This window comes from Lepisosteus oculatus, chromosome 10 (genome assembly GCF_040954835.1).
Source record: "Lepisosteus oculatus isolate fLepOcu1 chromosome 10, fLepOcu1.hap2, whole genome shotgun sequence".
NCBI lineage: Eukaryota > Metazoa > Chordata > Actinopteri > Semionotiformes > Lepisosteidae > Lepisosteus > Lepisosteus oculatus.
In genome coordinates, this window is record NC_090705.1 from 7,042,230 (window position 1) to 7,067,162 (window position 24,933).

A 24,933-nucleotide genomic window follows, 5' to 3' on the forward strand; every position below is an offset into this window, starting at 1 on the left:
TTTTTTTCTTTTCCATTTTGGAGCTCTCAAGGGTAACTTTCGCAAATACATATGTGAGTGGTGTATCTGTTTTTTATTTTTATTTTTTTACACAGAGTCCTCCGTCTCTCTCTGAAATATCTTCACCTCCAAGAGAAAACTATTCATCGGTCTCACTCTGGTGTCAAGAGATCGAAGCTGTAATGAGGATCCCTATTGATCTTAATTCGTATCAGTTTTATGATTGATGTACTTAACCTCCCTGATATTAAGGTAATACTTTGATCTTAATATTTCTATTTTAGCAATAAAGTACAGTGCTAAAGAACCATCCCTATTACATACTGTTTATTAAATGACATTTATGCATTAGAGAATCATGGGTTCTGTGCTTTAAACTGTAGGACTGCTACACCAGCATTTATGTACAGTAGGTACAGTTCTAACAATGTTTGTTAAAAGATCTATAGATTAAATTAAATTGTGCATTTTAGTCTTAAATATGCTAAACAACTAACCATTTCTTATACAATAAAGACCTCTACAGGAAATGTAGAAGAACACAACAAGGGAGTGTGAAACATCCTCAAAACAGAGAAACACCGGAAAAACAGCCAGTATATGGAGGCTTTAAAAATAGGGTCCAACACCTTTCTGATGGTGTAAACCTAAATAACTGAAAATGGCATCACTCTACCTCCTTCACCTTGTTGAACTTTAAATAACTAACTAGAAAAGAATGACAAACATTTACACAGTTACAGTGAGATCGGGGAAATTTCTTCACAACATCCATTTATATCGTAGGGCACATACTGCAGCACAGTACCTGGTATGATTACATACCCTAGTCAATGGCATCCCATTAGATTCTGGGCCTGAGCCCAAGCTGCCCTGATGGAAGATGAGCAGGAAGACCTTGAGCCATGCCATTGCTTACTGCCTTACCTCGGGGGACCTTGAGGCACTCTGTAAAGATGTTAGGCCTAGCTGTCAACCTGCTGTGGTTTCCATGCCAACTAATAATGCAGATGTGATTCCCTGTCTCCAGCAATCCAAAATACAAGCTATGGAGGGCTTATTCTGACTGTGTAATGCGCCATACAAAGTTACGGTCATTACTGGAAAATCTTTAAAAAATGGATTACCATAAACGATGAATGCGAACATTCGGTGGCAGGATGTTTTGTTAAATCTTCGAACCAGATCAGAAATAAAATACCACCTCAAAACATGTGTGGTTATGTTTGACTAAAGTAGCGACAGACATTTGAGTTTACTATTTAATTGGGTAAATACAATCTAGGATTCATATCAAACAGGATCTACAAAAATCAATGTGATGCTTTACAGAGACAGAGTACCCACTCTGGGATACCACTGCACTGGATTCAGAATATATAACTAATCTACTGGTGTTAAAACCATCATTTATTCAACAGATTAAAAAAAAGTAAAATGAGAATATGAGAGGAAAATGTGACATGTCTAAATGTTCTCCAGTTCTTGATGGCTTAATGCATAAGCAAAACCCTTCAAGCACTGAATAAATAATTTTGATTTTTCAAAATAAATAAATACATTTGATTTTTCAACTTAAACTACACAACAGACTAAAGAAATGGGTGCAAAGTCTGTACAGTATGTTTACCTCACAGACATACAGTGTTGGAATAATGCATTCTACTTAAGTACACATCTTATGAAACCGCAGCAACAGGAGCTCTAAATAAGATTCATGAGGACTACGCAGTATAGGAGCATATTGTTTCTCAGTGTCCAACACAAAGAACATTAAATGAAAACAACTGGCGCTCATCCAAATTCCTATAGAGAGAAAGAGTTTCAAATAAATTGATTTCACGCAGCAGACTGACCTGGGATCAGTGCAGCGTAATGATATACACTGAGCTCTGTGTGGGGTAAATCCACCACAGCTACTCAGCTCTTAACTTTAACAGTATCCGCTGAGGACAAATGTACTTCCACGTAAAAAAAATAAATATAATATGAACTTCTACCAGGGGCTTAATTTTGACATCTGGCATATTATTACATGATACATATGCATTCATACAATAACTAATCTAGCAATGAATTTCAATGTATGTGAACAGACTTGAAGGACTTATAGAAGATAAACCGAGAGGCACTAAATACATGACAAAGGAGCAGTGCAACCAATGGCATTTTAAATTAATTCTCGACTCATAATTGAAACTTTCTTCGCTCGAGTCTTGAGACGAATGGCACTGTAGTACAATGGAGATTTTCCAGAACGTAATATGCATCCACACAACAAAATGTTTCAGTAGCATTTACTGAAGTAACGAAATTCCGATATTTCCACATTTGAAGTACATGGGTTAACAATGAAGGAACCCTGGCACTTTACAGTGAGCAGACACTCCTGAAGGATTTTAAGCTCAGCTATATGAGTTATGTCTTCCTCCCTTTTCATAATTAGCAATACCAGAAATTTTAAAATCAGTGTATTCTTGTGGTTTTGCGAGTTTCAGCATTTTCTATTTTATGGGATAAAACTCTACATATCGGTGTATTCACTGCAGAGATCTACAGCCAAGCCCATCTGAAAAAACTATAACGCAACTCAAGTCTGCCAAGCAGGCTGAAAACATTTGTCTTTAAAGCCATTCAAGTAGTATTCTTTATTTAAAAAGGCCGCTTTAGCACAAAATAAAAAGGAGTACATTCAAATTCCATTGCACTACTAAAGAATGTGTCATGAATTGTATTTCAAAATACTAATTAATTTCTGACAATATATAAATACCTCAGCCTATCATTAATTCCTTTGATTTTTTTGCCACCTTTACAGAGCTTATGTACACATAAAGGTTTTATTATACTCTGATTTCCAATTTGTGTGGAGGATGATGTGAAGAAATATAAATAATGCATTGCTCAATACATAACCCAAAGGGTAGAATATAACAAAAAATGTTGTGGAGTACGAACAATGCAGTGATATGTAATCTGACAGATTCCATACTGCATAAACGGCACTGCATTGTGGGATATGACATCCTACAGTACTCAATATATACAGTACATTGCAGAGCATTGTAGAATTAATGCAGTTAAAAAAAGTGAAAGTATGCTTTGAAAGTGGGAATAGTTAAAAAAATATAATTCAAACACTAAAGTGACATATGTCATAATAACTATAACACCATTTTCATAAAGAAAGGGAGCCACATTTTAAAGGGATTTCATAGTGGCTGGTGTTTGTTCCTTTTCAAGTCTACTCCGTCCCCTTTTTTTGTTTTCACTGGCCTTTCCTACTTGACTTGAGGCACAGAAACTGTGTTCCTGTTCTACAGATACCATTCTCTGCCAATTCCTCTGCTAATTTCCTCTGTCCTCTTCTGGCTGGTACCAATATTGTTTTGGCCTGCAGCCCTGAGATCAATCTTTTTCCCTGACAACAGCAGAAAGCAAACTCCCCACCTCTCAGCTTGAGGATGAGAAGCCCCACCCTCTCATCTGTGTTTTAAAAGAAAGGGCATTCTTGTCTTGCTTTTTCAGGAATGGAATGTCAGCCATTAGGATAACCTACAGTATCTTGACTGGACAGGTTTCTAAGAATTCCCCATTCTCACTCCCTCCCTACGGAAAGTACTTTGAATTTCCAACATTCCCACTGCAAGTTAGTTTTTCTGTTATGATTTTTTATATTTTGTAAAAACAAAGAGTAAATATCTTAACCCCATAAAAGACTGACTAACGCTTGCCATTTAACTCTTAAATGCCTTTCAAAGCACTTACATAATTGAACATGAGTGTTGTGATTTGCTCAGCTCTTAGCTCCCTTTCATATGGAAATGTAAAATAAATAGTCATTTTGAATAAATCTGTTCTTTATGTCTCCAGACCAACAATGAGCAGAATATGACACAAACATCTAATGAGTTTATTCCAAGTATTCCAGTTTGGCTTTATACAGTAGTTTACTGATAGGAAACAGGTTAGGCAACACATTCTTGCAAATGTGAATATACAGTAGAACTATTTAAAATACATGCATAAGATCTTTTCCTATAATAGGTCAGGTGTACATCAGAAAAGTGTACAAATAAACTTATTTATGAAAATTTAAAAACAATGCAAAAAACATTTGAAAAGTAATGCATTATATTAAACTAAAAAAAGCAGCTAGTTTTCATATGCTCCAGCTTAAATAATAAAAAAGCTTTTTTAATTCCATTAATTAAAATTCTGTTATGTTAGTGAAATTAAAAGAAATCACAAAAACATATTTAAAAAATGCAAGTTAAAGGTGTGTAGGGAAGTTGAATGTAACATTAACTTAACATATGACAAGACATATGTTGCAAGAACATATGTCTTGCAACTTTAACAACCGAAATGTAAAAATCCAGAAGGTTTTAGCTCCTTTAATAATAAAAGAAGATTAAAAAGAAATAAACAAAAGTAACAAAGCGTCAATCATAATAAAATCAAATATATTTCCTGTCTTGATCACAACTTATTCAAAAGTTCATAAAGACACAATAGCTCAAGATTAGCTATAGTCTTAGGCTTGTTTACCTACAATAACACTAGGCAGACCAAGATTAGTACTAAGTACATGTCCTTTAAGTAAGCATTTTAAATCAAACAGTTGGTTTGACTGAGTTACATAATGAGCTATATCCCAGTTAAAGCCTAGTGTCCCCATTCAGGTCAATTTTCAATACCCCCTTTTTTGAGGACACTAATTTCTATTAAGTAAAAGTGATAACAATACTAGATAAATATTTAATATTAGCTATATTTAATATTTAATGATAGCTATACAGTAGGTATACAGGTAGCTGTACAGGTAAAGCCTACCAATAAAAGTGAACTCACTGAAGTATGATTGGACTCATAATTCATTTTATATTTGAACATATTCAGTATGCCTCCAAGGTATTACATCTATAGAGTACTCATTGAATGGAATAATGTCCCTCACATGCTACAAGTTTCTAGGCCACAATATACTGTTCTAAGGTGCTAAGCTAAAGCCTTATACTTTTAAACAGTCAAGGAGTGTTCACATTAGGTTAACAAACATCTTTAGCATGCTTTTATGCCTTCAAATCATGAAAGACGTTCCCTATTCTCACAATTACAGATAAAGAGTTGCATGCGTCTTTGGATCCTCCATATGATCCAAATACTAAATTCTAAAACAACATAAAATAATCCGATCTAATGATGATATTTTCTAATCTAACGAGAGAGAGGATTTGGTAGTTGACAGCAACTAAAAATAATTACCAGAAAAAAAAGAGATTTTGAACAGCTGCAAACAATAGGATTTTATAGTATTAATTTCCCAAGAAATAACGTCGCTTCACGCTTGGAAAAAATTCAGAGACAGCAAATGGCAGGAATTTAAAGGATTTATGCACCTAATGAAAGTATCTGCTGATTTATCTATGGAAGGTTTGTTTCAAACTAAAATACAATGAACTTGTCAGAAACTGTCACCTTAAAGGACCACAAATTCATTACTTCAAATTATGGATCCTTGAAACACAGCTGTTTGGAACTGGACCTATTGAAGAAATAGGTTATACAAAAACTATAGGCTAAATTCTACTCTCGTTTGTGCTGCAATAGATACACCTGATGTAAAAAACCTATTAGCTGTAACCATGGTTAAAGACAGTCACTTAAAAAATACTTAAACATAAATACAGTATAAAGCACAATAAGCTTTTCAACAGAGCTTGCTTGGTCTAAATTTTCAATTATCAATGTTTCCAAAATGTACAAAAGGAAATAAAGTACAGTTTATGCCATGTTTAACTTAAATTCAGAAACATAAAACTCCAGCTGCACCATAATAAGAGATCCCTCTGCAGCTGTGAATTATTATGTGGACAATTTAATACTGCCAAAGAGGAAATAGCAGATTAAGATCATATCTTTGCTAAACTGCCAAACCGAGCACGTTCTTGGGAGAAATACAACATAATTTAAGCATCAGAATGTTTGCATCACATCTTCTTTTAAAATGTCATCTAAACCTACAGAAAAAAGGCTTTTTTTGGACACGCAAACAACCGAAAGCACTACACTTTTGTAGTGTATTTATAAAATAGGGCTTTTTCAAAATTACATCTCTTAAAATGATCGAAAGGCAATAATTTGTTCTGCCATTGGGGCAAAATTAAAATGAGACAACATTCTTTACAGTCATGGAAAAAGTGAAAAACACACTTTCCCAAAATGTTATTACATTTTGTGAATGGTATGAAGTAACGAGAAGCACATGTGTAACTCAGTACTCCAAGCAGTAGTCAAGGCTAACCTAATTGTAAGAACAGAACTTGAACTCTTGTCATATAAAGGATTTTTGTTGCTAAAATATATCACATAAAAAAACAGATGTTGATTGAGAGGCATAATCACAGATGGGAAAGATATTACTGGCACACTCAAAAGAATCTTTAAATATTTCCAACTGAACGGGGCTAAATAAATTTATTTGCTCTAGTTTTTTATTACTTTGCAAAGCTCCTTACATACGGTATATCACATACTGTATGACCATATCCCTTACCATTTCTGAATCACTGTAATTAGTAAGAATATGCAGTCTTCTCCAGCCATCAACACACTAAAATCCAGAGTAAGATGTATACTGTAAAGAATAAATGTATATGAACATTTGGAAATAAACTTATGCTGATGCACAATTAAAAGTATTATAATCAAAAACATATAATTTCATATATTTTAAGAACGAGCTGATAGAAGTTGTTGATTAGTGTTCCTTGAGATAACTAAATATTAAGCCCAAATCATGAGATTTCAACATGCGTACAGTATGTGTTTCGTATTGGAGATTAGTTAAGAAGATAGTGGAGATAGTTAGATAGTTAGAATCTATATGAATAGCGATTCAAAAAGAGATTCAACATGATAATTATAGTAATACAAAACAAGAAACCATACTACCCTTGAGAAATGAAACTCATCCAGTTATCTGCACGATTCAAAGTGCCATTCTGAGAAATTATCTGAAGAACAAGAAAATCTCCTTTAACAAGCAGAATACTGGTGCAAAGAAGCTAGAAGAAACAGATTGGGTGCTGGAAGCCAGGGAGTCACCACAGTAACTACAATGTTCATCTGATCCATCCTTCTAAAGGTTTTCAGACTGCAGTGGTACATATTTAAGAAATTCCAGGAAGAAATCACCTGTACATTAGCAGAATAACTAATTTGGCATGCCCAGAAGCATTTCATGAGTAACGTCAACAGCCAAGAGGAAATTTGCCATTTCCAGTGGGCCACAGAACCTCTGAGGTGGCAGCAGAGAGGTGAAGCGTTTGGAAGAATACCATTTTGGCTGTGACAGACCTAAAGACAACATATAGAAACACTGTGGTAATAATTTTGCAAAGTGTTGCATTGTTTAAGGACCCAATCTGTTTATGATCAGACCATAGAATGGCCCGTCCCAATTGTACAGCCTCACACTGATGACAGCCCATTCAATAGTCTGATTGCAAGCTCCATCAGTTGGTTTAAGCCAAGCAGTGGGACAGTCAAGGTATGATGATGTGGGAAGCAATCTCCTCTAAGACTAAAAGGCCTCTGGTGAAGACTGAGGGCAATCCTACAGCTCAGTCACACATTGACAAAGTCCTTGAGCCAGGTTTCTGCTCCTGCAAACCCATACCGAAGTGGTAATGTTCAAGCAGGACAATGCAAGAGCACACATGAGCAAGGATTACAATGGCACAACTCTGAGAAAACAATGCAACAGTACAACTTGCTGTGGCCAGCTTTATATGCAATACAGCTTGCCAATGCTATCAACAGGGGGGAACTGTGACCATGCAAATTTTTCCAACTGGTTGCAATTGCACAGAGCGATTGGAAGAACATGTCACAGTTCTCTGTGCAAAGGCTGATCAGGTTTGTGTGTCAATGTATAGATTGGAGTAAAAACCTAATACTGGACACAGAAAGAACAGCATCCTCCAACAGTTATTTACTTCTATCAAAATAAACAGAATCTAATACTGTTAATCACAACATTAGAAATCCAATTGAAATAATATAAAAAACCCATCTGCTGTTTTCACATCAAAAACGCTTCGCATTCTCAAACAGAAAAATACACAAGTGAAAACATCCAGTCCGCAAACTACAAACATAATGATTGTAGCTACAGACCGCGTTTTCACGTAAGAAATACATTTAAAACACCTGCGTTTTGTGGCCTGACTTCGGAAGTATGTTCAGCACCTCTACTACTCAAATAGACCCTCCAAGTCAAGACTATTCAACAGGAAATAAAGCAAAGCGTCATTAGCTCTTGGAGCACGATCTCTGAACTAGTCTCTTTGTAGAGGAGGCTTGAAAGGGCCTGCTTCTTGTGAATGTCTCCCCCCTAATCTGATTTCACCTGTGAGAAGGTCCCCGGAGAAGCAGGGAGAAACAGAACTTTGAAGGCATCTGTGTTTATGGTTCATAGTCAAACAGCTTGGGCTTCCCTGTTTTTGCCCAGCTGCAAACATGCTTTTCTTTTATTCCCCCCCTTTTAATTATATCAGCTGAGCTCAAGACAGAAGTAAAGCCCTAGGCAGCTGTTTTACACTTAAAAGGTTAATGATACTCTAATCCGCTCACTTTAAAGAATTTGCACGGATTCCGATAATTCTTCCAACTCCTCCCACCCCCCCGGTCCCTCTCTTTCCTTAAATAAATAAATGAAGCAAAAACAAGCATCAACAACAAAAAACAACTGAGTGGGATGACTCCAAGGGAGGTGTGATGAAGCACAAACAGGCACAGAGCTTGGACAGTCAGATTCTTTACCAAGATAAGAAAAGCCTTCATTAATGCCAGATGCATTCAGGACTTAAGCATGCACTGGGTTCTTTATGCTGTCAGGCAGCCTCTCGGATATTGAACAGAGACGAGCAGAGGATCATGAAGACAAACGCTGTGGATGGCAGAGGTGCTCTTTTCAGCAAATGCCACCCCACAGTCATTCTGCAGGATAAACACGAATCCAGTTGGGTACAGAAAACCAAATGGTTTCAACATTTTGAAAAGCTCCTTTCTAGTGCTATTGTAATACAGCCTAACATCCGTACTGAAATATTTTAAATAATTTATCTCTGTTCTACCTTTCCATTCACAGATAATACGATACTGGTGTTACCTTGCCACTGAAAAGGGGGAAAAGGTTTTATTATAGTACAGTACTACAATTCTATTACATCTGCAGGTCATTTGAAAAGTGTCTTTTGTTCCCAAATAAGAAATAAAGATCTCTTCTAGGACCACAAGCTGAGGAGTCTGTCTGTGTTTATACACTCCTACAAAAGCAAAGCTGGATAGACGCGCAATTATATGAGTCACTGGGTTTCTGTAATCCTCTCCTTGATAAACCACATCTCAGTAAAAAATGGTGAGCCTATTTTGCTACTCTCTTCAATCATTATATGCTACTGGCAAGCTAGGACAGAAATTACCCTCAATTACTAGTGTAAGGAAACCAGAAATGTCCATCTGATCGGAAAAATGTGTATCACAAGTGAAGGCTGGATAGCAACTGTCTCAGCAACAGTGTTTACATTTCAGTCTGCTGCTACAAATTTGCTGAGCATTCTGATGACAAATATAACATCAAAGGCTGTTTCAGCTGCTGGTCTTCTCAGAGTAATTTAACTTCCTATCAGTTTCCACATGTTTGCATCAATACTTTAAGGCTCTATTCTGTGAATGTATTAAGCTCCATTGTGCAAAATGTAACATGCACAAACAAGCATAATTATCTCACCTCCTTCTAAAATCAAATATCACTCCACATCACAATGGACAAATTTATTAAAAATGTACAATCATGTACAAAAAAAAAAAATAAGATCAAGGTTGCTGGTTCCACAAAAGAATACACATACTACTAACTAAAGGCTTCTGAATAAAAACAGAAGAAAAGAAAATGGAAAGCATCCACATTTTTGCCTCTACATATTAAAAAAAGATTGAAAAAGACTGGTTTTAATTGGAATGTACACATTATACACTGAAAGCAGAAATGATAAAAAAACCAAAAGTATTACCTCATTTCTTGCTGAGGGTCAAAGAAAATGAATTTCACACTTTTGCCTCTTTCCTTTTTTACAGTAAGGCTTAATCTGAGAAGAGAGAGTGTGTTTAGAGGAGGCTTAGAGTGTAATGTTAACTGATTCAAAATGGCCTTCTTGCATTAACAAAAGATTATGATGGTTTCCAAATTACAGGGTGTTATTTTTAGTTGAACTAGTTCAATATTCATAATGGAGCAGATGTAGCAGTTTAACAAAATAGCTCTTTAAATTGAACCCATATTGAAAACAGGAATCTGTCTCGCACTCTCTCCTTCGCTTTCCATTTTTATGAATTGACACACGCTGCCCTCAGAATAATTTACACGGTGCATTCATCTCTAGAGCACCTGCTGATCACTCAGGAACACAACATTTTCCTGAAACAGGCATGGGGCTCCAATTCTCCTTTTACAATATCTCTTTCACTGGTAGCCAAAAGTAATACAAACACTTGCATGAGGTGGCCAATTAAAAACAATTCGATGGGGGAATACTCTAAATCAGAGAATACATGGAGTAGTTAAAGAATAATTAAGCATGTAAGTTCATTTCATTTTTTTCCACCAGCATTTTCTGTGTGCGTAAAAGGACTGAATACTACTGAACTGACTTTTTACCTAAAGTCTGTGGATTCTTAAAAATCAAAATTCAGATACAAGACCTTTTACTTTACACTGTATTTTGTATGAGGTTTTAATAACTAAAGTAAAAATATTTAGAATTACTCGTTAAAAAAATTATAAATGCCAAAAGTAGAACACAGAAGAAATAGGATTTGTAATGTATTACAGTATGTATCATTTTTGCATTTTGCAGTACTTTTAAAGCAGTTTGCATAGGTCCAATCAGCCATTGACTTCTTTATATGTTTTACTCATTTGTTAATTATTTTTTGAGCACTGTACTTGATGTAATAATTGAGTCCAGTATACTTCCTTTTTAAGTGTTTCTTGGAAGAAGAATTAAAAATTCAGTCAATTCCTTAAAAGCAGTCTGGCTGAAAGGTGGATATGGACAGTATACTGTATTCTGGGTCTTTCTTGGTCCAGCTGGCTGGTGATATTCAGTATTTCATCATGTTCACTAAAGCAGTAACAAACCAAAAAAGTCAATATGTTCAGTCAAAGGAGGTAAAATATAAGGGACTATTGTCTCTCTCCATTGATCCAAAGCACTCAAAAGAGGTACAGCACCAAACCAGTTTTAATTAGACTTCTACCTATTTTGTTCCTGTAGGTTCAATGCTTCAAAAAACACTGACAGTGTAATGAGAGGTTGCAAGAAATCCATAAGTGTTCAAATATTGGGGTGCAGGATTCTGATGGCCTTTCCCAAACAACAGTTAGAACGGTGAAATGTTGCAGAATAAAGAAAGGAATGTTTCTGTTATGCACCGAAGGTGAATTCAGAAGGATGAAAAGAATGGCAAACACTACAGCAAACATCTACTGTATGAAGGAAAAAAAGTTAAGCAAAAGCAAGTTAAGAAAGAAATTAACAATGTTCATCCATTAATAAAAGCACGTGAAGGGGAAATGCATAAGCATATGCGAAAGAAAAGAGGATAACAAAGAGCTAAAGGTTTCAGTGCTCAGTCCTTGCAATATTTGCCATTCCACCCTGACCATTAGAAACCAAATAAAACAACCTTCTGGTTTTATTGAGGGGTTTTATAGATTTTCTGTGAATGGGGAAGTCCATCCTTCAGCAATTGTCACCTCATAAAAAAAAAAAAACTAATCAAGCCATTACAAAGCTCATATTCTCCATCAATCAAGTGGGTATACAGATATGTCTATAAATAATGCTTGTCACCCTCTATCATCACCTTTTTTTTGTTCAGGCTGCCCAAAACCCACAAACAAAAGCCAATTACAGATAACGATGTTGGTAATCTCACTTTCCAAAGTCCCTGTCTGAATAGCCTGGGTGATGAAAGATAGCAGCAAGGCCAAAACTAAAGTCTAGCCTGCACAGACTTCTTTCTTTTCCTATGTCAGGCAAACCCCCTACCATCTCCTTCCCTTGACACCACAAACTATGCCTCCCCCCCCCAAACAACTCCTTTACCCTTTCACAGCTAATCTTTAAATGTAAATTCTCTGACAGCAAAATAGAGAAGCAGCAGATAACAGGTTACATCTTCACTCTTGGTCTGTTATCGAGTTCTGCATCACTGAAAAGCACCTATTCAATGAGATTACCTTCTGGCAGAGTGCACTGCGACACACAACGGCTTTGTATTCATTAAACACACATCCCCGGCTTATCTGAAATAAAAAGGCTTGTCAGGATGGCACATTGTATGTGTGTGTGTGTGAGGGGAAGGCAATGTGCATTAGGGTGATTACAATATCAGCTCAGCCCAGATGGATGCAGGAAAATAAACAGAGAGGGGGTGTGTGTGTGAAGTTAATTGGTAACTCAAAGGGAAAACAGAGATGGGATTAAAAGGAAAGAGGAGGGAGGGAGAGAAAAAGAGGGAGAAATGGAGAAAGAGAGAACTGCAAGCCAACTGCAGGCAGCTAGGACACCTGTCACCTGGAACAGAAGGCTGCCCAGCAAGCTTGGACTGAGAGCTGTGTGCCTTTCCATCACTGTCAAGTTGTGTGGTAAAAGGTAACAGACAGGAGTGATGCCAGTGTGTCTGTATGTGGAGGAGACAAACATCCTATTAGACAGGAGGGTTAAACATTGGCTGTTCTGTACAGGTCTGGCTAAAATGACACAAATAAAAAAAAAACACACAAATGAAAAAAGCGCTAATACGCCTCATTCGGTATAAATACTTCATGATACGCAAACAGAATAAAAACAACAACAAGATACAAAAAGTCTCATATGTCACTCGATCTATGTGATAGCAGAATGCTGTGCTCAGTCATCTAATTCTGATAAAAAACAATTACCAACACTTGCAGTAACATTCTGCATACATTCTACTATTTGCTTAGCAGAAGCTCTTAACTGTGTGGAAGTGGTCAAATCAATGCAATAAGTGAATTAAGATGGATAACATCATAAAAGAAAATACTGTATTTTCATGGTAAATTTGAATAAAACTAACCCATTTACAAATGATATTTAGGAAAGCATGTCTGTCATTAGAGGTAGCAAAGTTTCAGCAAATCAGCCTAGAATATTTTGATCAAGTTTGTTTTTATGTTTTTTATGAATTTGTGGAGTTTGGAAAAATGTGTGAATTTTGAAGATTTGAGTATCACATAGCACCATGTAACAGTAAGAAAGCATGACTCTTCATTACACGGCACACCAACCAAATTTGCCACAACAACATAAAAATTAATTAAAAGCATCACAGAACATAATATTAAGCTATAATGCATCTACAATTCCTGTATCACACATAGCACCCACTGCTGGTTTGAAATGCACACAGACATGCAGAAATCCTCTTTAGATCTAGCCTTTTCAGAATAATGAGTTACCTCCTATCACATATAATGCAGAGGCTCCATCTGCTTCAGACATTGTTGTGTACAAGACAACCCCACCCCCCAAAAAGAAACAAAAATAAAGAGTATCACTTATCACAAAGGGTAGCAGGCACGGCTACATTTTACAGCACGCACTACAGCTTTAGCAGGATTAAAAAACATCACATTTTCTGACAAGACAAAAGACTTTGAACCAAAAAAAGAGATCACAAAATGCAAATGAGAGTATGTCTCAAATATGTACCATTTCTTATTTCATATGATTCATTTTTCATAATTACCCATTGTAAAATACTATACCTAAAAGAACTACTTCTTTTTAAGAAAATGTAGTCTACACTAGATTGTGGAGAATGTAAAGAAGGATTGTATACAAATTTGTTAAGAACATTAATATATTATATATTAATAGCAAAATAAGGCAGCAGGATAAACATTTTAAAAATAGGAGTATTGCACATATACTGTATATGACTGTTTTTTTGTTCAAGTGATTTAATATACATCGGTAACAAATATGTATATATTTAATACTACTATCAAGGAAGAGAAACACGCGACAAAATGAATACTAAAGTCAAATTCATTATACATTGCTTTCTTGTCAACAAATAAGCAATTTTATGAATTTGCTCATCATATCTTTGACAATAAAGGATAAACTAAACTGAGATATATTTAAGCTCAGAAAATTTTCACTTTCTCAGTTTAGCATTTCACACCACCGAAATTAATAGCACAAATGTTGCCCTGTGAATTTTGGCACAGTATGTGGAACAGAAAATTTAATACAGTGAAGTAAAATAAAGCTGTGCCCTTACGGATGTTTTTAAAATGTGTTAATGCCAATTGCAATATCTTTTGAAACGCCACCTTTTTCATTAGCAGGAAAACTTCTCAAATTTCATGTCTTTGACCCCAGCCTATAATTACTGTGGACAGACAGGTGCAAGGCTTCTGCATGTACAGATGGCTACTGAAAATGTTGCAGAGTGGCTCCTTCTGTTTAAACAGCACACAGAGATAACCCACACAGCACTTATCACTTACAATTACCTCCAGCAAACTGAACTAATGTTTGCTTTAATTAAATGCCCACCTCCATGTTATCATTGTCTCTGGATTTTGTACCAATGGCAAAAAGATGAGGAGGAAAGTAAAATAATGGTAAGTTAATGGGCTGTATGTAGATTAGAGGCTGAGCATGAATTCTAAAAGCATCGACCCAGCAATAACGATTCTGGACCCATCAGCAGTTTCCATAGAAGCAAAGCATAGCAAAAACATATGACAACGAGCCAGATCTTTGCATGTGCACTGTGACACACTATGTACTTCTCGTCTAACCATGGAATCTTTCTTACTCTCCCAGCTCGGTGCATAATTATTACATAAGATCTGATGAACATATGCAGGTAGGTAGATGACTACTTCTGGTAACAACATACTATGACAATTGCCCACTCAAAAAAAATAAATTCAATATGCAGGATATAAGGATCCTTTCCAAAAGAGAAAACGCAAGGGTCAAAACATAACATATGGTACACACACTACAGATGTCTCAAAAGTCTATTTGGCAGAGAGACTAGATTATCAAGGTCTAATTCAGGACAGTGCCCTTTCGTCTCTCGCATATTTTGGACTGATTAAAACACACTATTTCAATTCTGCACTAAAGGTTGTAATGCTTCTGACATCATTTAAAAAGCAAATGCTACTTGCAAAACAAAACCTAAATACAAAGACAGAAGACGGTTTTCGAGTTAGGGAAATATTGAATAATTCTGAATGTCTGATATTGAGCGTTTTTCCCAGATAGATTTAAAAAATCCAAATCGAAGAGTTACAATAAACCCCAACAGGAAGACATTTTTCACAATGTTCACATACCGAGCCCTCGCTCAAAGCCGTGAGAACCAGGATCTACAGTAGAACCCAGCCTCCTAAGTCCCCTCTTTTTCTTCGATGAAAAGGCACGTTGATCACAGCACAGAACAAGTTCCCACAGAAAAAAAGAGCGACCCTTTAATTTAAATCTGAAGTCCCTAACATTCTATTAATGCCACTTTTCAATCACCTAAAGATTTGTCACGAGCGACTCACAAGAGAGAAAACCATCAAGGTGGATCGCAAAGATGAAACTGACAAATGTGAGTGGTTTAGGGTTTTCAAATGCAAAGTCTCCAGATGCCAACTTTTGAAGAGTACCCAACTCGAGAGAATGAAATGTGCTAAGATCCTCAATGAAATGGGCTTTACATTGAGTGGCTGTCAGCTGATGTTCATCTTTAATAAAAGGGGGAAAATGAGACTTGACAGAGGGGAGTTGGGAAAAGGAGAGAGAGTTGACTTGCCAGTGATGAACTTCATCACAGCATTCCAACTCTTTTCAGGGGTTTATGTAAAAGACTATTGTGCTATAAATTAATATATTTCTTACACTCACCCTGACGGCAAGCGTGTAAATTGCCATTCATTGGATTATTACAGCACACATTTAATTATTGATAATTCAATTTTTTTTTCAAATAAAGAAGTGTCCACATTTCTGCAAGCTTATTATTTCCACTCGTATTTCTAAATCAGAACAAGACCTTCAGGCAATCCCTATGTTCTTAGGGATTCAGAAGTTTCTTTTAGCTTTTATTTTCCTGGGCTTCAATTCATCTGAACACTTGTAATCTTAAAGAAGAGTAAAATGTGTTGCAACTTATTTCAATGTAACAAAAAAAAAACAAGTTTCTTATAAATATCTACGCCTAGCAATTTCCTGTTCATTAAAAATTAATACTGCACAGTGGATTGTTAATCGGCATCAGGATTTTAAATAGCAATATAAAAGAAAAAAAAACGGAGATGTTATAAAACAAGGACACAGGAGTCAGACTACCTCTATAACGCTACAGTAATGAGTAATAAAATGTTTTGAAACAATCGCTCAAAACCTCTTGCCTATTAGAAATACACAGGACACTCGGGCAATTTTAAGACCCTAATCCGACAGAATATACTCACATTCTAGCGCAATGAAAGCCATCCACACATCATTAAAGGTGTTGTCACCACATCAATAAAAACCCTTTACAATACACTTAAAATTCCGGATCTAACACTTAAATCCAACCGTAAATCCCCCCCAAAAATATTCATGTTATATATAGGGGTACCTTCAATAACCCCATCTAGAAATCTGTAGTTCTCAATTCACTTTTCTGCAAACCTTCTTCTTAACTGTCTTCCCTGCGCTTTACACTTATCAGTTTGGATTACAGTATCAATTCAAAAATTCCGCAAGACAAATGTAGTCGATCTATAATGCAGCTATACAGTTTCACGCACAGTAACCGAGGTGTCTATTATACTGCATATATATAATGCATAGAAAAACAAATGTTACAGTAATACAGAAATGCTCATGCCAAACAGAATGATGGGTCAATATCTCCCTATATGTCAGCAGATATTCTACATTTTTCACAACAGGAAATGGCTTTTAAACTCCATTTTAAAGAATATAGACACATTTGCACACATATATTCCATAGAAGTCTTAAAGACGTTTTTACATGTAAAGCAAGCAGTCCTACAGTACATTTACCTTTGCATGACACAGACCAGTGTTATTTCCAGTGTTAGGTACAGACAGACCCGAGAGATAGAGAAAATTATTTAAAAAAACAGCACTTACACTGAAAAGGGACAGAAATTCCCACCATTCGTTATTTAATTGTGGACACAAATTAAGTTCCAGTCCCCGACACTGATGGAAATTTAAAGATAAGGAATGTTTTATGCTTGTTTTCAGTTTTGCAGTCCAGGTGATGCACTTTTCCCCCAAAAGTCGAAACTAAGGAGCTCCAAGCAGTGCAGCACAGACGCTAACCGGTCTTCCAAATTCGACTGCAGACAGCAATAACAAGGTATCGTTGAGAAAGGGAAAAAAAAAAGATATTTAAGAGGGTATGGAACACGAGAAGATCCTGTACTGCAGGCAATCACTACAGCAGCGCCATAAAATGGTCCTTTTTGTCGGCGCGCCTTTAGCCTCGAGAAACCTACAGCAGGTCTGCTTTCACTGCCTCTGGGTTGGAGTCAAAACGCAGAGTCTTCCACGGAAACCAAAGTCTGTGGCTCTCGCTTACTGTAGTTGCTTATGGAGTCAAGCAGCACTCTACCGCCAGCCAGCCTATCCTCCCTAACCCAGGTGCCGAGTAGGCGGGGTCGAAGCGGTGGGAGGTGGCAGAGGTAGCAGACATCTGTGTCGTCCACAGGTTGGAGGGGTCAAGTATATGTTAACAATGGGCAGGCCCAGTTGATTATGGGCAGCTGGCTGCCTTTCGGTTTTTTTTTTCACCCCTACTGTTTCTGCTACTGCTGCCGCACTCTCGGTGTGTGCCCGCCTATGTCTGTGTGTGTGGCGTCGGATACCCTGCCTTTCTTGCGTTTCCAAAAGCGCAGACTGTCCTGTAGTAACCCAAGACAAACACTTTCATATGACCATCTGGAGAGCTGCTGGGTCCTTGCTGTATCTCATCACAATCCGAGGAGGCAGAAGCTCCTCCAAATATCATAACCACTCTCCCAGATCCATTTTCCAGACTAATACCCTTCTGTTAACTGAATGGGATTGTGTGTGTGTTTGTTTTTCCTTACATAAGAAGTTTTTGTTTTTAATCAAGCAAAAACAAATACATCGAATTTAGCCAAAGTGTCCTATTTCATGCTGTTGTAGCGTGACACCCATCTACTGTCTGTCCAGACTGGCATACACCTCAAATAGAATTGGGATTTTAAAACTGCAGAGGAACGTTTCTGGTGATCTTAAAATTAAAGAAGAAAAAATCAATTCTTTTCATGCCTGCAGTTAACACTTATACTGTATATTCAAAGGTTAAACGTTAATATTGATTAAAAGACTGCAAAACCATTTTAAAACTGATATGAGAACATACATATGCATATCAAATATGTAATAATCATGAATAATTAATCAAATAAAATGATTCTTAAATAACAATGATATTAAATAATAGTAAAAGTTGTGTACTTCAAAGTTTCAAACTATTTAAAAAACTACAACACATGTCACCTAGGTTTTGTTTTTGAAATTACTATTTGTCTTTCATCTTACATTCCTGATTTACAGTTTAATTATTTGTTAAAAATAAATTAACGTCCTTTTACATGAACAAAAATAGCAAAACTACTCTTGAAAAGACATCGGCAAATCTTAATTCTTATAAATTGCAAATGTGTTTTCAAAGGTTACTACAGAATTTATAAGAGTAAATAAATCAACATTACTGTAATTATTAATAGCATCCACTGTGTGTGCTACATACTTTTTCAAAGAGTTTAAAACGTACTTGAATTTTCTTGGAAATCATACTTATTGTATAATCAGCAACGTTGCTTAATGAAGCAGTTCAACATGCAGAAAGTATTAAAAAAATTGGATGTGACTGTAAAACAAAATTTCTCTGTTCTATATATTTTTAAAGCTTTTCGCGATAATCAAGCAAAAACATCTTGATGGAGAGGCACAAAATAGCTCTTAAGGAAATGTGACGAGGGAAATGGCCTGATCATTTCTAATGTCCGCTGATAACGGTGTAAAAGAACAGGAAACACTCTGTGCTGTTTTGCTGTTGAGGTTCCTGGAAGCTGCCTGTACTGTACGAACCACGATTCACACACAGGATACCTCGCCTAGCAGGGAAAACCGTTACCCTGACACACACAGACTTGCACACTTCCTTATCCTCCCCACCCGCTGGGAAGCCACCTGCGATAAACAAAGGCTGTCCCATTATCTAGGCGCTCAGAAACAATAATAAAATAACATCCAAACACAAGGCTGTTTACTTAAATAAGCGGTTAGGAAATAAACTGAGGCAGTGCAAACTACAGTAGTTACCACATACAGTATGCCCAGCACTTAAGGTACAGGACAGTTGAAAACTTTCGTGACAGCCTACTGAGCACAATAATGACATCTTTACACCAGTAATGCTGAATATGCATGTGGCCACGTGTTTCTGTCAAACTTCAGTAAATATTTCAACGACCAAATCTGATTCCTCTATCCTTTACCACAATACTGAAATGTGGTTTAAAAATATATATATCCCTTTTTTTTTAGCAGAACATTAATACATTAAACAAAAACATACATTTTTGTATGCACTATAAAAGCAACTTGACTTTAGTCACTGGGTATGGAACAAATAACTTTGGGTATTCAGTTACATGATGAGGGTGAACTGGAAATTCATACAGATTATTTATTTATCATTTAAAAGGGCAAGCTGTCTTGGTTGTCAACAGCCATCAATCACTTTGTAATCAATATTAGCATGTGTTCTCCAATAATGGTCCAAAGGCATTAGGCAGTGACTTAAGGCATTTAAATAAAGTAAAAATGACATACTACATTACAGATGTAATGTAAAGATGACATTACAGGACAATTTGTTTCTTGAAATACAAGTGTTGGGATAGGTTAGAAACAACTAAGCTTTTGGTGCAATAAATCTGATACATATAGTATATATTTGTTAAAATATTACAAGGGCTTACTTTTATTCTGCTTTTTTTCAAAAGTGAGCATCTGAACCCTTTGGCTAGGAGACTATCCTGTTCAAAAACGAAGGAGTTACAGGCTAGCAACGAGAACCATCCTACTCAAGATGAGTGCTAACCTTTCAGAACCATAGGCTTTAGAACAGCACTTAGAGTTGTTTTCATCAGAGCACTGATAAACGCACTATGAAAAAGATCAGATACTAACACAACGGTTTCAGGTAAAAGGCAGAAAACCTGACTGTTTGATAGTGTAACTCAAGACATTACTGTACAGCGAACACAAAAGAAAAGCATTTTAGTGTGAAATTGAACATGAACCAGAAAAGCACCAACCTCAATTGAAAAGAGATAGTAGAAAAAACTCTATTATGTGTAATTTCCCATTTAAATTTCATTTTCTTTACTATTTTCATTTTCTTCACTGTTTCCTCTAACAGTAAAAATCTCTGTATAGCATACTGTATGTATACACAATAACAAAGAGATAAAATAATTTCCCAATTGCCTTTTTTATTGTTTTTCTTATACGAAAATAAAACCTACTGTGGATGTACTATCTCATATTTTAACACCTGGGTATTTTTATTCATCTGTTTATTTGTTCATGCTGATATTTTCTAAAGATGACAACACAGCTGCTTTCCTACAAAAGGAATCTCAGAGCCTCTACAGTGCAATAAACATGGGAGAAGCACGTTTTAGCAATTTAGTAAAGCTTGAGGTCTTGCTCCATTGCATGTCTAGTCCTAGAAAATATTAAATGATGAAAGATATAGGACCTGTACTTGTTTGATTATTACTGGATCTACCAAAATAAAATAGAATGATATATTTTCTCCTCTTTCCTTTATGGAACAGATCTAGTGTCATGAGTCCCTTGCCAGATTATTTTCACAATGAAAGTGTTTCTGTTTACTATTGGCACTGTCTCTTCACACATTTGCACAAATGCATTAACAAGTCAAACAGTAAATATAAAAACAACCGTACACAGCACCAGGAGAAAAAAAATGGAAATGGGTCATTCACCCTAAGCAAAGCTAAGACAACATATGGACAAGGATAATTGGAACACAGGACATATGTGAGGCTGATAAATCAACATAAACACAATGCTAGATGGGGAAAAACAATTACTGAATAAATTTAAAGATTGCAACATTTTTTGCAACATTTGTCCCAATTTTCTCTAATTACACATAATGTCGAGTTGATGTAGAAATGTTCTTTTCTCCTGCAGGATTTACTGTACACATTTAGACTTTTACAACTTGCCTTCAGTCAATAGGGCAGCAAAGGGAATATCACCAAGTTAGTTTGCAGCACCAGCAGTTTGGATTCCTCAAATGCTTGTCATTTGTCTCGTCAATCAAAACAAATCAAATGAGAATAAAACCATAGATATTCTCTAGGTGTTGAAAAGTCACGAGAAGTAATGTATGAGTTTCTTGTAAGAGCATAAAGGAGTCTATACCATGCTACCCCTATGCTTTTATACACTGAGTGATTGTATTCCTTGTTTCATTATTTATTATTGTTAATTTTTGTAGCAGGTGATTTTATCTGAGGCAACATGCATTACATACTCACAATTAATGCTATATGATGGAGCATTAGAACCTATGTAAGAAGAAGAACCTATTCTTTATTTCATATGAAACTAAGCAGTGCAAAAGTTACAGCATAGCATAATTCTGTAAGAAATATAATGCAGAACAGAATGAGAAAAGCTTGATAATATAATTTAGAGAAAAGGAAAATATTCAAAATCACATCTTAAGAATTCACAGTAAAACAATGAAGATGCTTCTACAATAAGATTCTCACTCATGATGTTAATCCTATTCCTAGTTTGTGAGGTTAAAGTTGGGTAAAACCAGCCATCAACAGACTAGTCCAGAGAAGCTAAGCTGGACAGGTCAGCACTTGGGGTTATCCTATCCATCTGATTCATATTCAGAATTTCTTTCAGGCTGCCTACAGCACAAGAAATTTCAGGAAAAAAATAACCTGGCACATCAGCAGAATGACTGTAGCTCACCATCTACAGAGTGATCTATCTGAGTGATCAGAAATTTCAGGGGTATGATGGACAGCTGAGAGACCAAGTGACCACGATCTGTGGGCCAGCTGGTGCCAAAGAAAGTAGCAGAGAATTTTAATTCACCACATTGTGTTTTGCCCTGATGAAACATCTTTGGAGACCATGTGGGAAGCATTATGCTGACTGTTGCCTTGTTCAAGCTAACTGGTGGAACAGTTAAAAGTGTTTGGAGTGCAACCTTACTCCTTTGTCAGTCCAAAAGCCAACAGTTTTTCCATTCCTTCAAGTCAATCCAGAAGTGTAGATTTCTGATGCAATGAAGAGTTCTAGAATTAAATGCACTCAGATTTGAGAAAACAACCCCAATCTGCAAATATCTGGAGCACAGGAAGAGTGGAGGAACATCCCACAGCAGTCTGTCCAGAGGCTGATCAGGTTTTATGCGTAAGTGCTGCCGGGGCTGTGTTAATGCTCAGAGATGTTGTACTGATCTTACTGATCTATACTGAAATTCGCACTGTTTTCATCTTCACAGAGTGTCATGTTTCATACTGACGGTTTGGTTTTTGATTGGTATTTTTGTTCACATTTTCAGTAATAATGTTTGTGATTCATGTTTGAAATATATGATTATTAGATTTGTTTGTTCTGGGAATCAATATATACTGTAGAAAGCTTTAACACAATTAAAGACTCTAAAAGTTATTTGTGGATTGATATGTGAATGTGATGATTATTCAAAATTGTAATATTGACTAAATGAGCCAATGTACAGTATATAAAGCCTACTTAATACTGTATGATTATACATACTATATAAGATGAAAGAAACCAACAAAAAACAGCAAACTCCAACCTAATCAAGCCTGAGACTGCCTTGTGTACAAATGCAGTAAATTCTATACTTATTTACACATGTAAAAACAGGTTCATCAGACAAAATTAACGCTATCTTTGGGTCTGCAATGGATGCAGCCAAAAAAGTGTAAGAAATTTAGTTTTAAGTTACATTAACATACGGCCTTGATAATTGCACATGAATATGGCTGGCACATAAGTGGCTATAGAACACAAAGGGACACAAAGGGTTGTGGTGGTTTTTATCAAATTAATGTGACACGCTCCCTGATGGAACTGGCACCCATTAGGAGGGAAACAGAAGGATTTATGGCACACAGGCCTCAGAAAAGAAGATTCGGTAAGACTGCAGAAGAGCTTTGGGAACATTAATTATTGTGCTGGCATTCAAACTGTTGGAGTCTGAATGTCACAACACTCCATTTTTCATAGTCATGTCAAGCAAAAACACTGTATACACTGTACATTCATATATATTAAGACAGCAGTGTGTAGGAGTGGCTATGGCTCTGGACTCAGAAATGGAAGTTTTAGGGCTCAAATTCCAAGTGGAGCATTGGAGTTATCCCCTTGAGCAAAGTATGTATCTCAGATTTCATTGGTTAAATGCCTAGCTGTATAAATGGGAATACATGCAATTTGCTTTGAGTAAAAGTGTCAGTCAATTAAATGAATAAAAGTAACATAAGGGGTTTAATACAGAGGGTTCACATGACTACATATTTCTGCCACAGGAGGTCAACATTATTGCTACTTTCAAGAGCAGGTACAGCATATTGTCTACAGACACCCAAGCCTTTAATCATTATTTTGTTGTTTTACTGTATGTAGTGTCTTTCATGACATACCATCTGAAGATGCAACAAAGCCAAATCAAAAATATTAAAAATGAACAAATAATGCAATAATATAAACAAGATACCTAGAGTAAGAAACAAGTCTCTAGGACAGAATTTAAAAGCACTGATTGAATTCCAAGATCTAAAATCTGAGATCAATCTACAACCAAAGAGTCCAAAAATATGTAGGTGTGTAGGGAGATCATACAGTATGGTATTTAGTCAGTGGCAAAGCCACTCATTCAAGCCTTAAAGGTGAGTATTATTTTTCATTTCATTTTAAATTTACAGGGTGCCAGTGAAAGAAATTAAAACAGTTGATATACAGTATGCACATGAAGTTTAATTTTAAGTTTCGAGCAAATGCAACTTCTTAAGAATGTTTAGATATGCCAGCAATCACCGCATGATAGCAAGCCTGAAAACAACAGTAGCTTCCTTGCAATGCACTGGGAAAGATGTAATGAGAAAAAAAATGAGAAACACACAATGAAACTGAATGACCCCGAGAACTTTGAAAGGAAGTACTATATAGCTGGAATGGTGACAGAGCCAGAGGGAAATTCACAAGGCACTGAATAGTCTGTTTTCTGGATGAAGATAAAGCCATCAGTCCAGGCACTTTGTAGTGTAAACAGGAGTTTGGAACTGGGATTTATACATTTCCACAAGCCACTCCCTGCAAAGTCAGTCATCAGCTGCTGCTGTCAGAACAGCCCCTCACACATCCACCTGCCTTGAGGAGGACTGTGGTTTTTTAGATACAGTACATCCTGTCTCAGGAATGGGCTGCAATCCTGCTGACCACGTTTGATCCACCTACAGTATGCAATGAGCTAACAAAGTGCTTTGTTGCTTAAAGCATGGGCCAGCTCTTTAATTTGAGTGTTGCCATTTGATTTGTGTTTTGCTTGGCTCGGGTGTTGATTTACCTGTGCGAACATGGATCTTTCATACTAGCTCTTCTGGTCAGCTTACAGTGGTCTCGATTTGCAACAGCAAAGCCAAAGTAACACAAAGGATGAAATCATCTGGTC

At 36.3% G+C, this 24,933-nt stretch overlaps 1 protein-coding gene across 1 annotated transcript in view; it reads right to left on the reverse strand.

Moving 5' to 3' along the window:
- The window catches only part of runx1t1 (RUNX1 partner transcriptional co-repressor 1), a 67,946-nt gene extending 49,976 nt beyond the window's left edge, over positions 1-17,970 (reverse strand). The window contains exon 1 of the mRNA XM_015358146.2: positions 17,259-17,970. Within this exon, the coding sequence (XP_015213632.1) occupies positions 17,259-17,286 (28 nt within the window). The 5' untranslated portion in view covers positions 17,287-17,970. The remainder of the gene's footprint in view (positions 1-17,258) is intronic.
- Positions 17,971-24,933: the final 6,963 nt, after the last annotated feature.